Genomic DNA, 17,756 nt, shown 5'->3' with positions numbered 1-17,756 from the left:
TCCAGCCGCCCTGCTGTTCCCTGCCCTTTATGGACATCCCACGGCCTCCTCTGGTTCTCCATTCAGATGCCGGTCACCACGACAGCTTCCCTGGCCTCCCTGCACAAAATGACAGCCCTGGCACTCCCTCCCTTTCGGCTTAATTTATTTCTCTTTTTATCATTTCTCACCACCTGGCCTATTTTACATAGACCTGCTTTAAAAAAAAATCTGCCTTTCCCTCTTGAACATAAGCTCCATGAGGGCAGAGATTCCATCTCTTTTCTTTCTTTACGCTAAGCCACCTCCTGGCATGTAGTTCATGGGCATCCTCTGTGTGTAGGAAGGATGTGGTGATCCTATCCCTTGGGTTCCCCCTGCTCTGGGTTGAACCCTAGGAAATTTCGTGGGGGTGAATGCTGCTGCTAGGTCCATATGCACCCGCAGCGTTCAACTGGCATGACCACCCCCCCTCCCCCACGCCCCTCCATTGATGCTTTATAAATGTATTAGGGGCGGAATGATGTCACCGTAATGCATTTTGGGAATAGCCATGTGGTTTATACACACTTGAGTTGCTTTGAATGCAAACCTGACATCATACTGAAGGCAGCAGCGAACAACATATGCACAGTAAACAGGCAGAGACTGTCTTATTGATTAACAGATGAGGCCTCTATTATCGATCAAAGCTTGGCGAGGAAATTTATCACTTTTAATTTCAGGGCTGCCAAATATTTCTGCCTCTGAGCCAGCCATTACAGAGACAATTTAAAGGCACAAGCCTCCCCGGGAGAGTGGATTTCGGGATTTTGTCTGGCACACTCAGCCCGATTCTTTGCTCTTTGGCTTACCCTGGAGAGTTGGGGGGTCAGAGTGTCTCTGGGCAGGGGTAGCAAGAGTTTTGGGGCTTCATAAATGAGGCTGGCAGTGGGAGCTGATGTCTGTGGTGTCTATGTAACGGAGAGCCTGACCCAGGGTCCCCGAGGACAGGGACTTTCACACACTGGGCTCCGTTCCATGACTTCAGCACTTGGGGTGTGGGGTGGGGTGGGGTGGGGAGGACATTGAAGGTAACCAGATGCGGTCAGCCAGCAGCCTTCACTAGATCAGCGTGCTCATCTGTCTTTATCTTCATCTGAACTTGTCTGGTGGTACACATCCGCCCTTCATTTCCTACCTGCTCCCCCCACACCTGCTCCCCCCTCCCTTTGTCTCTATTTCTCAGCCATTAAAGTGAGACGCTACTACAACCCACACGGATGGCCGTTTCTAAGAACGGCTGCACACCACATCCCTTGAAGCCTGTGCACGGTCAGACTCCTCACTCGATCACAGGGCTCCAGCACAGACGGCCAACGACGGCCAAGCCCAGGAGGCGCCCTCCCCGCCAGTCTTGTGGAGGGAGCCGTGAGAACAGATAGAACCAAAGAAAGAAATGCAATTAAAATCAGATCCCTTACAGATCCACAGAAAATCATTGACGGCTAATGATTTAGGACTAGGGGGAGTTGCTCACTGTGAGCGCGCTGTGGCTTCATCCAGCCCAGATTCCCCATCCTGGCCTGCGCTGCTCTTTGAGGCACTTTTCTATATTTCCTGCGAAGATGGATGAAAGCGGTGCCGGCCGCTGCCTCTGTGAACACACAGACACGGCTTTGCTGGCCTCGCGGGAAGGTATTTTCTTGGCTGCTTTTTCAAAGCTCTCTAAGCCATGTACCAGGTGCTTGGCCTAAGGATATCCTGCAGCTCGAAGGGACACCCAGAGGTCATTGTGGAATTCTCCCTGCCTCCAGGTGAAACTCAACCCCAGCCACCTAAGACAAATGATGATATTTATTTTTAACTCTCCACGAAAAGCAATTTCATTTCTCCCCTGGGGTGCTTTATCATTCATTTATTTAGTCAGTCACTCCTATTTATTGAGCACCTACTAGAGTCTCATCAGCTCATCATTTGGAATATAGACAAGGTCGGCGTCTTCATCCTCATACTTGTTACTGGTTTTACTGGGTGTTTAATTTAAGCCTTTGTATTTTGAGTTTAAATTTCTTAAGTATATGCTAATACTCTAAGGAAAAAGTTGTTAAACTTTTAGGAAACATTATATAAAGCCCTGGTGGATAAAATGGACAGACTTATTTTCCATTTTTTTTTTTCAAGTTGAGGGAAGGGAGCCCAGACTTCACCTTCTTATCCTTAAAGTATCTTTGCATATGGAATTCTATCTAAGGAGGCTAAAGATACAGGGATTAAGAGCGAAGGCTCTGAAGTCAGGCTGCCTGGATTTGAATTCACCTCTTCTATTACCCACTGTGTGACAGTGGGCAAAGTACTTACCCTCTCTGAGCTTGTTTACTCATATGCTAAGTGGGGGTTATAATAATAGGTACTTTAGTTCTTGTTAGGATTACATGAAATGATGTACACTAAGCACTCAGCGTACATACATACCTGCTATGTATTAAAGCCTTGGGAAATTGGAAGGGGTGAGAAAATAGCACTAGGGGCTCTAGCTTTGTGTAAAAAGTAGTTCTGGCTCCAATGAGACTCTTATGCCTAAATAAACCCACAGGCACACTTCAAGAAGTGCTCAGACATGTTAAAAGGAACAAAGTGGACAGGACAGAACAGAGAGCGGCTGCAATGCCTGGTGCATGCATACTCTGGCTTTGAAAATGGAATGGGGCTGAAACAGAGGGATGAGATTGGGAATCGCTCAAGCTCAGAGACTCAGGGAGAGTCGAGCAGCACCAGAGAGGACCATGGGGACAAGGACAAGCTACAGGACAAGCTACCTGCAGAGGTAGATGGCTCACTGGCTCAGGTTAGGGAAGTCAAGTAGAGGAATTTATAATCAGTACAAATTGTGAGCCACTGTGTCCTTATGACTAAGAAAGTGTGCAGAATCAAGTGGCCTTCAAGGAACCTGCCTCTGTTGGGTGAGTCAGAGGGTGGCTGGCAGTGTGGAGGCCAATCTTGACCCCTACAGTGTTCCAGACATGACACAGCAGGGTCCTGTGCAGACTGTGATTATCCACAAGCATGGGAGAGAGATGTCTTCAGGACCTTTTGCAGGAAAAGTGCTAACCCTCAGCCCATGGGCAAGAGAACGTATTAGAGCCTCCAAGGCTATTAGCCGGTGGTAGAGGTACCGTTTCATCCTGACTTGGTGACCTTGTCACTTTGAGCTTTGTAAATAACAAAGTTCTAAGGAAATGTATTAAATTGGGTTGCACTGAGTTGCTGTTGTTTATTCCACAAATATGTACAGTCACAGGTCACCACTGTGCCAGGCAGGTGCAGCCATGCACAAGATGACATGGTCTCTCCATCAGGGGGCTCACAGTGTGGCAGGAGAAAGAGATGGGTCCATGGGCATTTAGAACAGAGCATGGCAAGGGCCACAACCTAGAACATAGAAAGTGCTAGAGGAGCAGAAAGAAGGGTCATCTTACCCAGACATGAGGGCACGGGTGTCAGAGCTGAGACCTAAAGGATGAGTAGGAGCTGCAGCTATACCACAGAGCACAGGGGACAGGGGGAAGGATGTCTGTGGCAGAGGACGCATGAAGAATGCACAGCACTGAGGAAGGAAGAAGGCAGCCCCTCCAGGGAGCAAGATCGAGGAGGGGGATGGACCCAGAAAGACGAGCACCAAGAAGGACCTTGCGAGTCCTGGGGAGAATTTAGACTGTCCTCCAAGCACTGGTGAGCCATTCCAAGGGTGTTCAGCGGTCAGATGCAGGTCGTGGTTGGACGTAGACAGTGAGTTCATTTTGGGTATACTAAGTCCTAGGTCCCTGTGGACATCCAAGTGTGGGTGCATCAACAATGCCTGCTTTCCCATGCAGCACAGGGCCACAGGGCACATTTCCCCTCCCGGGTGTCATTCGTCGCTGTCCATCCCTCAGAACTGGCCATTCAAAGTGCTCCTTCTCCATGGGGCATCTCGCCTGGACTCCATCTCCATTTATCTTAGTTATGCTGCTTTTGTTTCTTCTTCTCTCTCAGAGAGCCCTAGGTGAGGGCGTCTAGAATTTATGGGGGGGTGGGGGGTGCACCTATTGGCGGTGGATCTGGCCTGGCTGAGGGGGCCATGGATTATCCCTGGCTCAGGATCTTCAGAGGTGTCCAGCCCCCTCCCCTAATGTCCACCTGCACAGTTTTGACCCAGGACATTCCCGCCTCATGGATTGTCCTTCTAGTGGTAACTGCCTCTTCTTTCTTTCAGCGGGTGCCAAAGCCTTCGTCTGTGATCAGTGTGGAGCACAGTTCTCGAAGGAAGATGCCCTGGAGACACACCGGCAGACCCACACTGGTGAGTTGCCTTCAGTTCCCATTCTCCAGGTCTGCCGGCGTGCAGTGCATGGCTGTGAAGTACCTTGGTGCCTCTTGTCCTTAGCACACACGCTATCTAGTCACCTGCAGGGGTGCTGTGAGTGAGGATGGACCTCTGCCACGTGCAGCCACTCTTGCCTGTGGGCTGTCTGGACAGGAGTTCACAGGTGTGGCTGTGTCCCATGACAACAGCTGCCACGGCTTAGGCCCGGATCTCTGGGGTCACAGGCCACTCATGCTGTCACCATTGAGGCCTCTTGGATGAGGCCTTCGAGAGCCTGTGACTGATCTGAGCGCCCCCTTCCCTGAGCAGTGGTAGGAAACCTCGTGCATTCCCTCTGGTAAAACACTGAAACCCTCGTGTGGCCGCAGTGGACTGCTCTTGATCCTTCCTTTGTGAGGGTTGAGCCATCGTTTAAAAGACATCAGTCTACACGCAAGGATGTATTTGAACAATATTAGCTAATATAGCTTTATTTGATTCCAAAGCATCAGTTTCACAGCATCAGTGTCATCTCATCCTTGTGATCAGTGTCATTGTCACCGTCCTTGCAAGAGCTCACATTTATTGAGTACTCATATGTGCCAGGCCCTCTTCTCGGTGCTTTACTTGATCCCACCTGGCCAATTTTTCAGTAACCCTGTGAGGTAGGACCGATTCCCATGTCAGAGAAGAGAAAACTGGGGCTCAGAGGAGGGAAAGGACTTTCCAGAGTTCAGAATGGGGACAGCTGTGGTAGAGCCTTGGAGTTCAGAATTCAGACAACCCAGGTTTAATTGTGACTCTGCGACCTCCTATTTGTGGAACCTTGAATAAATTACTCAAACCCTGTTAATTTGGGTTTCGTCTTCTGTTAGAAAAGTGGAGTGGTAATAGTGTCTGTCTCTGAGCAGAGGGATTCAACGAGATATTTTAATTTGAAGTCCTTTGCAGGGTGTAAGGACTTAGCTCAGAGTGAGCATTCAGTGAACAGTAGTAGATGTATTTATTGAGTTCCTACAGTGAGCTTGGCACTGTGTGGACATAGAAGACACTCAACAGTTCTGCTCTTCATGCAGCTGGGATTCTAACTGAGAGACAGTATTGGGCTTTCAGGTCAAGTTATAATAAATGGTGTTAACAAAAAACAAAGAAGAATAAGGAGGAGAAAATAAATATTTTGGAATAAAATGGTCATGAAGAAGGGATCTTTTAAAAAATTATTCATTAATTTATTTGTCCTAATTTGTTATACACGACAGCAGAATGCATTTTAAATGGGCCAAGGAGCTGAACAGACACTTCTAAGAAGAAGATACGCAATTGGTTAACAAATATATGAAAAAATGTTCAACGTCTCTAGCAATTAGAGAAATGCAAATCAAAACTACTCTCTCAACTCCAATCAGAATGGCAGTTATCAAGAATACAAGCAATAATAAGTGTTGGCGAGGATGTGGGGAAAAGGGCACACTTCTCACATTGCTGGTGGGACTGCAGATTGGTGCAAGAAGGGCTCTTTGAGGTGACATCTTAACAAAATCAGAAAGTGAGGGAGTGAGCTACTCAAAGGTTTCTGGGGAGAGATTCTAAACAGAAGGAATAAGCCCTTCCACAGCCCTGAGGCTGGGTTGTACCTGACAAACTCAAGGAACAACAGCACAAAGAGCAGTGTGGCAGACAGCAAGGAGCAAGGTGGCAGATGAGTGTAGAAATCAAGCAGGTCTCTCAACTCCAGTAAGGAATCTGGGTTTTCTTCTGCATGGGCTTAGAGTCTTTTGGAGGGGAAGAACATATTTGCAATTCATATACCTGATAAGGTACTCACAACTAGAGAATATAAAGAACACTATGATGCTGAAATAAAAATATGAATAACTGAATTAAAGAATGGGCAAAGGATGTGAGTCGACAAGCCTCCAAAGACAGACAAATGGCCAGTGAGCACATGAAAAGATGCTGCACACCACTAGCCATCAGGCAGGTACAGATCAAAACCACAGAGAGACACCACTTTACACCCACTAGGATGTGGCCATATAAAAGATATAGATAGTTGCAAGCATTATTGAGGATGTGGAAAAATCAGAACCCTCTACATTGTTAGTGAGAATGTAAAATGGTGCAACCACTTTGGAGAACCCTCTGGAACCTCCTCAGAAAGTTAAATATAGAGGTATCATATGACCCAATAGTTCCACTCCTGCCCGTCGACCAAGAGAAATGAAAACACGCATCCTCACAAAAACATGTACACAAATGTTCAAGGCAGTATTATTCATGATGGTCAAAAAATATAAATAACCCTGTGCCCATCCACTGATGAAAGAACTAATAACATGTGATCTATATTCATGCAATAGAACATAATTTGGCTATGAAAAGAAATGAAGCACTGATACATGCTACATATGACATGGATGAACCTCAAAAATATGCTCTATGAAAGAAACTAAACACAAACAGCTATATGTTATATGGCTCCCATTTAATGAAATGTCCAGAATAGGCAAATCCATTCAGACCCAAAATGAACTAGTAACCAGAGGCTGAGGGTGTTGGAAGGTATATGGGGAGATGACTCCTAGTGAACACAGGATTTCTTTGAGGGGGGTGATAAAAATGTTCTAAAATTGATTATGGTGATGGTTGCACAACTCTAAATATATTAAAATTCACTGAACTGCATTTTAAAAGCATAACTTGTGTTTATGATACATGTATCATAACTCAATAGAGTTACATGAGTGTGTGTCTATGTATATGTACATATCAGTGAACTTAGTCACATGCTAGTAAAAGTAACTGGTGTCACACAGGCTGCCACATGCAACATACATCAAGACACACAAACACACATGAATTTATTGAAATAGAATACACATAAATACTTGTTTATATATATAAACACACATATACACACATGCACATGAACATTTAGAGAGAAGAAGAAAAATAATTCCTTGGATTGTTTTTTAATTAAATTTTTTTTTTTTTTGGTGCTGGGGATTAAGCCCAGGGCCTTGTTCATGCTAAGTGTGCTCTATCACTGAGCTACACTCCCATCCCCATTGGAGAACTTTCTGTGGGAGAATGACATAACTTGATTTATGTGTTTAAAAGAGCAGTTTGGCCCCTGTGCTAAGAGTTGCAGCCATCAGTTGCTGTGTCACCAACCTTTTCCACAGCAGCTTAAAAGAATGAAGTGTCATCTCTGACCATTCTGTGAGTTGACTGGGCTCAGCTGGGTGGTTTTCACTTGGGTCCTCTCATGGCTGCCATCAGGTGGTACCTGGGGCTGGATCATCTGAAAACTCTTCTGGGATGATGTCCATGGTGGCCTAATTCAAATATGACTCAGAGCCCCTGCACATGGCCTCTCTACAGCCAAGTAGTTGGGGCCTGTTACACAGCAGCTCAGGGCTCCAGGAGTCAGGGGGCGGACATTGCTCACCACCTTCTTAAAAGCTGGGAAAATGACTATAGAAATACAGCTTCACTGCTGCTGTGTTTTGCTGACTGAAATTGTCACAAATGAGCCCTAGATTTAAGGTGGTAGAAGCCTACACTCCCTTTCCCAGTGGGTCTGTGAACCTATAGGGGAAGAGGAGTTGATGGCAGCCATCTTGGAGACAGGCCACCATAGGGCCTGGAGCGGAAGAAGGAAGACAAGTTCACTGCTGGAATAATCATGGCCATCCACATTTCTAAGTTCTAGTCCTTCTACCTCACAAACGTCTCCTACACGTGGAGAATACACCTCCTGACTCTGGTATTAGGGCTCTGGCCTGGGGCTGCCCCGAGGGGCAGAGCAGGTCACACAGGAGCTGCTGTTCTAGCTCATGTCTCCCTATCTGGAGATCCAGAACTGGTTGTCTTGAAAGTCAGGGGAGGACAAGGTCTCCCAGGGTCCCAGCCGTTCTCTTATTGCTAGACCTCACGGAATCAAGAACCCCACGCTGAGAATACTAACCTGGGGCTGCTGAGGAGTCTTTGGAACCAGCTTTGCCGCACACCTGAATTCTGTCCATCCAGCTTATATTTGCAGCAGCCGGGGAGGGAGAGCTGCCTCCAGCCAGGGGCAGGTTGAGTCCTGAGGGGTGAGCACCCTGGCAGGCTGCTCCCAGGCTGACCCCAGGCATACATGGAATACCTCCCATGTGCCTGGTGCACACTGGGAACACTGGTGACAACACAGCCACAGACCTTGTTCTTGAAGAAAGTAGGAGATATGAGCGTGGTGGTCTGTGAACTATGCTTTTCCAGAGACCCTGTGAATGGAGCCTGCCTGTTGGAGGAAGGAGATGCCATCAGAGAGAAGTGAGCTGTCCAGAGTTACTGCTTATGTTGAGTAAAATGTGGTTGATATTCAGCATGCCATGTATGGTTTATTCAATAGATTGAGTAAACTGAGCTCTTGCAAGGATGAATGTTCGTGAGAGGTGAGAGGAGACCAAGGTGGTAGATTGGAGTCAGGCTCCCCACCAACCTGGGCTGGGCTGTGGGCAAGCTCCTCCACAGCAAGGCACCTTGGCTCAGGCATTGTGCGTGGTGCCAGGAGTTTATACAACAGCAATCTCACCCTCTGTGTAGGGTTGGCAGCAAGGTGGCCTTCGTGACACTCATGGCTTCCTGACACATCGCAAAGTTCCTTTATCACTCATGGCACTACTTCCTGCTGAACCCAGACAGATCCTCAGTTCCCCTGATAAATCAATGAGAGAACACAATGTGAAATCTATTTGCCATCTCTGTTTGAGGACAGGGGACCCAGGAGACGGGAGAGAGGCCTGATTACAGGGGATGCTGAAAATAACACTCAAGCTACCAGAGAGGGACAAGCCAAGTGCATGGTGCCAGGTGTCACTGGAGAGCCAACAGAAGAGCAGGGAGAGAGCTCTGGAAAGAAAGGAGTGTAGAATATGATAATGCACCTGATATTTTTGATACAGTAATTTATAAAGCACTTTATTATTCCCCTTTTACAGACGAGGAGATGGAGGTCTAGAAGCCATCCATAAGGAAGTAGAGAGCTGGAACTTGACTCAGCTCTAACTTTCATGCTCTTCCCACCATTCCTCAGCTCCCTGCATGGTGGCCCTCTGTTGGCAGTGCGTTCCTGGACTGAGCAGTCAGGGACATCAGTTCAGAGTCCTTTAGCTCATGACCTTGTCTGGGGCAGGGCTCTTTTATATCCCTGTGACCCTTTTAACTAAGAATTCCCAACATCCTGATGCCCACATCCTCCTCCTGGGGTAGCATACAATTTCCCTGAATCTGGTTCCATGATGCGGCTACTATGAATGGGGAACATTCAACATTGCATAGGGCAGGTGATTATGGTGTCACACAGGTATTGTTAAAACCAAAAAGATGAATTTAATTTCAATTCCAGTGTAGCCAAGCAAAAGGCAACTTTTGACCCGACTTAGCCTGGATTTCTGTCCTGGTGTGTGTGACCCCCCGCCCCCACAGCCTCCCTGCAAAATGCTGATGAGCCCAAGCTGGTGCTCAGGGTGGCCATGCTTATGGTTGGGCTGGGCTCAGGCTTTGTTGTCACATTTCAGTTTTCTGTTTTGGTACAGCAAAGACTTTGCAGAGATAAACAGAGATCATTTTACACCTTTTATATTATGACAAATACATATTGCAGAACACTGCTGCTTCCAAAATGTTTGGGTTGCAGAGAAGCGAGGAATTAACAGCTAGGCAGCTCCCGAGATACTGGTACTTCATTTACACATCAGAAGTTTTTTCATACCGTTCAGTAAAATAAGAGTGAAAAAACACGCATGCACGAGCATATACACACGTGCCCCACCGTGCACCTCCTGGGATCTATATCGGGAATGCCTTAAATTAGGAAGTAGTTCTTTTAAGTCCAGATACACTGATAAATACCATTAATGGCTTAATTTATACTCTGGGTTTGAAATTTGACACATGGACACTATCTTGGCTCAGGAAACACAAGTGGTTTTGTGCCAGAGGTTTTAATGACCAATCAGTAATATAAATTGCTGCATCACTGAACAGAAATAGCTTCTCCATGTCATTTGATCTGGAAACTTCTCCGGCCAGGCAGCAGTTAATAAATTTAAAAATAATTACCCTCTTTATTCAAAGTCAAACTAATTAGGAGTGGATTTTACAAATCATAATGTTGTTCAAGCCACTGTACATTCCCACTTGGGACTTGGAGAGGCCTGGGGGCAACAGACAGGATTAGGTGATGTTAATTAGAGGGCAGAGGAAATATCCTTGCTGAGCTCAAGGGTAGGGAGCTGGGACCATCTTCAGCATGCCCTGGGAGAAGATGAGTGATCTCAAATGAGTAGGCTGTGAGGGTGACCTGTATTCAGCTCTTTCAGTCCACTCACAGGGAACTCGTGAGCAGCCAGCCACTGGGACCTGAGCCTGGGGAGCTGGGGTCAGGACTGCCCTATGTGGGCCAGGCCAGAGAGACAGAGATGAGGAGCAAAGAGGTGCACCTGCCAGTGACCACTTAGGGAGAATGGACATTCTTGGAGACAGGGGAATGGACAAGATGATCTCTGGAGGACTTTGCCTTCTAGACAAGTGGGGGCCCTAACAGTGGCTCAGGCCTGTACTCCAGTCTGCAAAGAAGAAGGAATCCATGGAGCCTGAAGTCAGAGTGTAGATCTCTGGGTATCGGTACATAGTGTCTCAGAACTTGGTATCTGGTGATTCAGATACTAGCCCTATCATTTACAAGCATTATGATCTTAGACAGATTGCTTACATGCTCTAAGTATCAGGATGCTCCCTATAACATCAGCACAATTATGGTGTGCATTGTAGATGGGGTATTAAGGGATTTACTTTGCTAGTTCATGTAAAACACTCAGCATAGGCCTTGCATGGAAGAAGGCATCTCCTGAGATGGCAGTGGTGTTTTTTGCACCATCATGGTCTTCACCAGAGGGGAAGGGCCATTATCTGCCTCATGGGTGTGTAAGAGGAAAGGCAGGTGCTGATAGTGGAAGAGAAACAGGAACAGCATCTAGCTGCTCCTCCAAGGTGAAGGTGGGGTCTTCCAGGATCCCTGCATGTGTCCTGTGGCCAAGAGAACATTTCCAAAGGGCCCATCAAGCTCACAGCCACTGGGGTGCTCTAAGTAAGAAGAAAGACATAAGAACAGAATTATATTCCACACTTTGAAAAATCTTATGGGGTCTAGAGTGTCCAAGCTGCCCAGAGGAGCCCCTGCCTTTGCTACTATGTAAAACTACGCCAGACAGGTGCAGAACCAGGGTAAGGATTAAGTAAGTTCACCAGTCTCCAGGAACACTAGGCACATGCCCTGCCATGACTTAGGGTACCTCCATAGAGCCCTCAGGAGTCAAGAATCCTGAATCTCCTAGTGAGGTCCCATATGTGCTATCACCAGGAACCTGAATATCCTGGGACTTCCTGTCCTGCCTTCTTCAAACATGATCTCATCTCATCTGTTAGAAAAGAGAGTGAGAGAGACACATACAGACATACAAAAGGTAGCCATTTGTACCTACAGGCCTCCCCACCCCACCCCAGACCTCCACAGGAACCAGGCTACTAGGTTGAACTCGACCTTAGACCTTCCCCAAAGCAATTCTGCTCTCTCCTCCAACCCCATGTGCTCCAGCAGGTCTGCCAGGTTAGTGATTTGGTAACCTGTGCAGATGGTGTGTTCCATCATTCCTACATTCACATCTTCACTAAGTTTTTAAGTACCTGTGATGTGCCGGATGCTCTGCAGTCCCAATGCATAATGGCAAACAAAATTTGGTCTCTGCTTTGCTGAAGGCTACAGTGCTGTGAAGGAAATCAGCAAGTAGGTTGAACTCGCCTTGGGTGCAGATGCTTCAGTAGCTGTCCTTTCTTGGATACTTTTGAGTTATGACTTTATTAAGTCTTCATTTTGTCTCCTTAGTCTTTGCTGGAGAAAACTGAGACCCAAAAAAAGTTCAGAAACAATACTCCAGGCCAGAGCTGGATTGTGTGCCCTAGGCTTCTGCACCCCAGAGCCCTTGTTTTAACATTGTCTTCCTTCCCTGGGGGCCTAGGCATCAAATCTGATATGCAGACCACAGGATCAAAGCCTATGTTTGAAAAAGACGGTCATCTAAGAACAAATAATCTAAACTAGAATTGGAACCCACGGGTTCTTAGTTTCATCCCAGTGTTCTCTTCACTCTGACTACAAAATAAGAACTTTCCTTTACTGGCCTAAAAAATGTTGTTCAGATTTCACATCCCTGTGTCTCAGGGGAAGCCAGTCAACCAGATGCAAATATGGAGATGCTTGTTCTTATGGACTTGGTGTTGGCTGTAAGTGGGTCTTATGGTCCAGAGGCCACTGATGACAGCTGGCAGTGGGGGCCACGTTGTGGACTCTGCTCTTCCCTGCCAAGCTGGGAGTGGGCAGTGGACTGAATCCTGAGCAAAGGGTCCTCCCCATGGACCCAATACATAGTGGTGGATAGGGTAGGGAGGCTAGGAGGTACACACACTCTGCTGCTTCAGAACCACCCCCTCTGAGGGTGTGAGACTGTATGCCCAACCTTACGTTGGCTGCCTGCTTCAAGTGTCTCTGCCTCTGAACTTCAGAGTAGGAAATGGAGCCCTTGTTTGGAGGACTCTCTGTGGTGGCTGCCGGGGGAAGGGGTGGCAGGAGGAGCAGGTGGGGCAGAGGATTTAAAAGGTGAGCAGCAACATGCCTTCTCAGGGTGGCTGCCTGCTGGCCTTGCCTCTCTCCTACCCTGGACCTGGCAAGAGGGGCAGTGTTGGGCACCTAGGAGCCTTGTTGGGGTGGCTGGCTCCAGTCCTATAGCAATAGGAAAACCAGCAATGATTCTGGCTCCTCCTCCAAAAGAAGCCTCCCAGTGGCAGCCTCAGAGGAGATGGGGAGGATGGGAGGAGCCAGCTTTGCATAAAAAAGGAAGAAAGAGCCTAGGCCCCTGCCCCAAGGTGGAGGGTAGGAGGAGGAAAGGATAATGAGTCTTCAGATGGACGCGTGGACTCCTTGCAGGTTGGCGTGACCTCCCCATTGAAAGCATAATAGCATTTGACTTTTATAAATATCAGAGGTGATTTGTATAGCATTTCACATGGTGTGCCAAGGAATTTAACACGAGAAAGCTCAAGCTCCAGAACGGCCGCAGAACGTCATAGGCACTTTGGGAGGGAGGGTCATGTGCTGCTGTTTGTACAGTCAGTGCCCCAGCATAGATTTACTCTTGACCTGATTTCATGCTGTTACTATAAAGGCATGTTTGATGCCTAATATAGAGTTTTATTTTCCAAGCACAGGGCTCTCAGCTCTGTTGGAGCTGCTCGCTCTGGAGTGCGGAGGGACAACCCAGCTGTCACCTGCTGGCCCAGACTAGCTTCTTTCTCCTCCACTATTTGCTCCCAGGGCCCCTCTGGCCACCTTCTGGGGGAACTCCCAGTACCACTTTTTTTTAAAAAAATTTTATTTTTTTCAGAGCTGTTTTTAGGTTTGTGGAAAAACTGCCTGGAAGGTACAGAGACTTGCCATATAACCCTATCCTCTCAGGACACGGCCTCCTCACTGTGGGAACCCATATCACTGAGCTCCATTTCCTACAGTGAACCCCAAGAACACATCGTTGTCAACAAAGTCCAGTCTTGTCTTTGGGTACTGGGGCTTGAACCCAGGGATGCTCTAACATCGACCTATATCCCCAGCCCTTTACAAAATTTTTTTTTTAAAATTTGAAACAGAGTCTCACTAAGCTGCCCAGGCTGGCTCAAACTCGCAATCCTCTTACCTCTAAACTGCCAGGATTACAAGTGTGCACCACCGCACCCAGCTCCTCAGTTGCCTCTTCCTATTGTGTGTGGTGTGGGTTTGGATGAGTGTAGGATGACAGGTGTTCGCCATCATGGTGTCACACAGAATAGTTGTTTTGTTTTTTTTTTTAATTTGTTCTTTTTAGCTATACATGACAGTAAAGTGTATTTTGACATACATGGAGTATACATGGAGTATAACATATATACATACATGGAGTATAACTTCCCATTCTTGTGGTTGCACATGTTGTGGAGTTTCACTGGTTGTGTATTCATATATGAACACAGGAAAGTTATGTCCGATTCATTCTGTTGTCTTTCCTATTCCCGTCCCTTCATTCCCCTTTGTCTAATCCAATGAACTTCTATTCCCCCCCCCCAGTTGTGTGTTAGTATCTGCATATCAGAAAAAACATTCAGCCTTTGGTTTTTTGGGATTGGCTTATTTCACTTAGCATGATAGTCTCTAGTTCCGTACATTTACTGGTAAACGCCATAATTTCATTCTTCTTTATATGTACCACCTTTTATTTATGCATTCATCTGTTGAAGGGCACCTAGGTTGGTGCCATAGCTTGGTTACTGTGAATGGAGCTACTGTAAACATTGATTCATACAGAGCAGTTTTGTTGCCCTGAAAATTCTTTTGCTCCATTTTTCATCACCCCAGTACTTTTTCATGAGAAGCATTGCTGCTTTGGGCAGTGTTTCCAGGGGATCTGTGGTGTTTGGTTACCTTGGAATTGGAGGAGGAGAATTGACCCAAGGCAGGCTTGCTTAGAAAAGGTGGAAGCTCCTCATTCAGCACTTACCTTGAGCATCCGCTGCCTGCTGGACCTTTATGCTGAGCCCTGGGATAAGGATGCAGCAGTGAGCAGGATACACACAGCCTGACCCCCATCCACCTCCTCCCACAGCAGAAATAATGGTGAACATATTTGGGGGATTGCGGGAGAGGCACTATGGTGTTTGGAAGTGATATGAGTTAGGAGAAAGGAGAGCTAGGTTCCTGTCCTGGCTCTACCACAAACTTGCATTATGACACGGGACAGATTGCTTTCTCTCTCTGCCTCTCTCAAATGTAGAGTGTGGGAATTGGTCAAGGAAAAAAAAAATGCTCTTTTGGGGGTTGTGTGGTTCTGAGCACAGCCTAAGATTCTGATCCTTCATTGAAGGTCTACACTTTCTCGGCCTCAGTTTTCACATTTGTGAACTACGATTGATAATAGATGGTTGTCATCAGGTCTCAATAAATCACACACGTGCAGTGCTTGGCCTGGTGACTGAGCAGAGAAGAGCAGATGCCTTGAGTGAGAGCCGTGTACCGCTCCTACTTTGGGGGGTCTACGGTTCCAGTCCCTCAGCTGTAGACAGATGTTCCCTTCACTTAATTTTGAAGCTTATCCCATAACTATGTATTAAGTGCTCACTGTCCGAGAGGCGATGAAAAATCCTTTACCTTTTGAAAACTGCTCAAGACATTTGAGAGGAGAGGGAGAATCTGATCTTTTAGGACTATGACTTGGAGCTTGGTCTTGGTCTCTGCACTTCTGTATAGGGGCCAGCAGAGTCTCCTGACATCACTGAGTCAGGGCTTCCCCGCCTGTCACTGATGGAGCCACAGGCTCAGAAGTGGAATACTGTGACTCAGCCAGTGGCACGGCTGGGATTCAGACAGACAATCCCATAGTTAGCCTGATGGCACTTCTGAAGCTCCCTTGTCCTTCCTGTTCAGAGTTGCCCCATCCTTTCCACAACTGTCCCACATCAGAGCCCAGCCACCAACCTCAGGGCCCACTGGCCTCCCCTTATGCACATCTCAGTCCCCCAGGCTTCTGCTTTATCCTCTCTTATGCCACGCTCTGCCCCTGTTTTTTCCTCTGGAGTGTCTCCCCTTTCTCCCTGGTGTCATCAGCACTGCCCATTGCCCAGTGACAGAAAGGAGTTAATAAAAAACCATGTGTAACTGAAACTTGAAAAGCCATAAATCGCCTTGTTTTTTCTAGGATGTTGGTAGCATTTTGATTTAATAGTTGGACAAACACAAGGGCCTATTTTATTCAGAGTTTACAGGCCTCAAGGCTGTTATTCCTCCAAATTTAATAGCATTGAAATTGCAGGGTTTGCTATAATTTGCCGATCGCTTTCTGCTCCACCATTGATGTTTATTGTCAGCGGGATGGAATCTCAGTCCGACTCACTTAGATAACATGTCTGTTAAACATTTAGATAATTGTGCCATCATTAACTTGTCACATTATTTTAGAGATTCAAAACAGAGGCCGGGTAAGTGGAGGTACCCAAGGGGACTGGAGGTGGGGAGGAGCAGGAGGAAGAGGGGACCTCTTCTGAAGTAGACAGAGGGGTTGATCTCACACCCTGCACCCTTTGTCAGAGGTATCCAAGTTAAGGAGATGTGTGCTGCAGAGAAGGGCCCAGGCTTGCTCCTTGTCCAGCCTGAACCACCATCCATTGGGACAATTGGGCCTGCTGTTGGCTGACCCCAAGGACTCAGATACCCTCTGTGCTTTATCCCCCTTGTGTACCAAAGACAGATTTTTAAACTTCCCCTAGGGATGTGGATTGCAACATTATTTATAATTAGAAAGCACTGAAAATTACCTAAATGTCCAAAGGTAAGGAATCTGTTAATTATGGTACCTGCCATGGACAGATGTCTATGGTGTTTTGCATGATAAAAGCTAGTTGGAGAAAACAAGTTATACAATATGATCCCACTTCATGTAAGCCATCCTGTAAGATTCTATAAGTTATCTTTAGGAATGGGATTATAGGGAAAAGGGCTTTTTAACTTTCTACTGTATCTATTTTTGGATAGTAATACTTGTTCATTTTATTTATTGATTTATTTATTTATTTATTTGTGTGTGGTGCTGGGGATGGAATCAAGGGCCTCATGTATGCTAGGCAAGCACTCTGCCTCTGAGCTACACTTCCAGCCCCATATTTTAAAATTATTATTTGTAGACATATACCACTTACATAATTCTTAATATTAAAGTCACTTTATAAAGGAGAAAAATATCATCTTTGCACCTCATTCTCTCTATGGGGAGGATTTCTAAAAAGAAAAGCCTGCAAGTTGAAGCAGGTGGTTTGGGGAGAGTTCAAGGACACTTACCTCTCAGCAACATTGGCAGGGGCTTGTTTCCCACCATCGGGACAGACAAATGGCAGATGGAAAATTCTGGAACAGGCCTATGCTGACCCATTCACTAAGGTGTGACAGGATATGAGCAGCAGGAGAGGAGTTCATGCTGGGTACAGTGGCACACGCCTGTAATCCCAGCAGCTCAGGAGGCTGAGTCAGGAGGTTTGTGAGTTCAAAACCAGCCTCAGCAACTTAGCAAGGCCCTAGGCAACTCAGTGAGACTCTGTCTCTAAATAAAATATTTAAAAGGTCTGGGAATGTGGCTCAGTGGTTAAGTGCCTGTGGATTCAATCCCCAGTACCAAAAGAGAGGTGGCGGGGAGGAGTTCATCATACGTAAGTGACAATCAAAATGACCTCTCCCTGAGGTGGGGGCAACTCCCCATATGGGAGATTCTAGAAGAAATTAAATATCAACAATAGTAGGCATGAGCTTGGAGTACAAAACTGCCCCCTGAAATAATGG

At 46.7% G+C, this 17,756-nt stretch overlaps 1 protein-coding gene across 3 annotated transcripts in view; it reads left to right on the top strand.

Annotated features, from left to right (window-relative positions):
- Positions 1–17,756, top strand: part of Zbtb16 (zinc finger and BTB domain containing 16) — a 179,994-nt gene that overhangs the window by 113,128 nt on the left and 49,110 nt on the right. For all 3 annotated transcript variants that reach the window (XM_046465323.1, XM_046465338.2, XM_046465331.2), the window contains exon 4: positions 4,214–4,300. In XM_046465323.1, coding sequence (XP_046321279.1) covers positions 4,214–4,300 — 87 coding nt within the window. The remainder of the gene's footprint in view (positions 1–4,213; positions 4,301–17,756) is intronic.

The sequence above is a fragment of the Marmota monax genome, unplaced genomic scaffold, assembly GCF_021218885.2.
Source record: "Marmota monax isolate L192 unplaced genomic scaffold, Marmota_monax_Labrador192_F-V1.1 WCK01_AAM20220418_F8-fsc00045, whole genome shotgun sequence".
Taxonomy (NCBI): Eukaryota; Metazoa; Chordata; class Mammalia; order Rodentia; family Sciuridae; genus Marmota; species Marmota monax.
The sequence above is the reverse complement of the archived record's forward strand: the minus strand, read 5'-3'. Positions and strand labels throughout refer to the sequence as shown.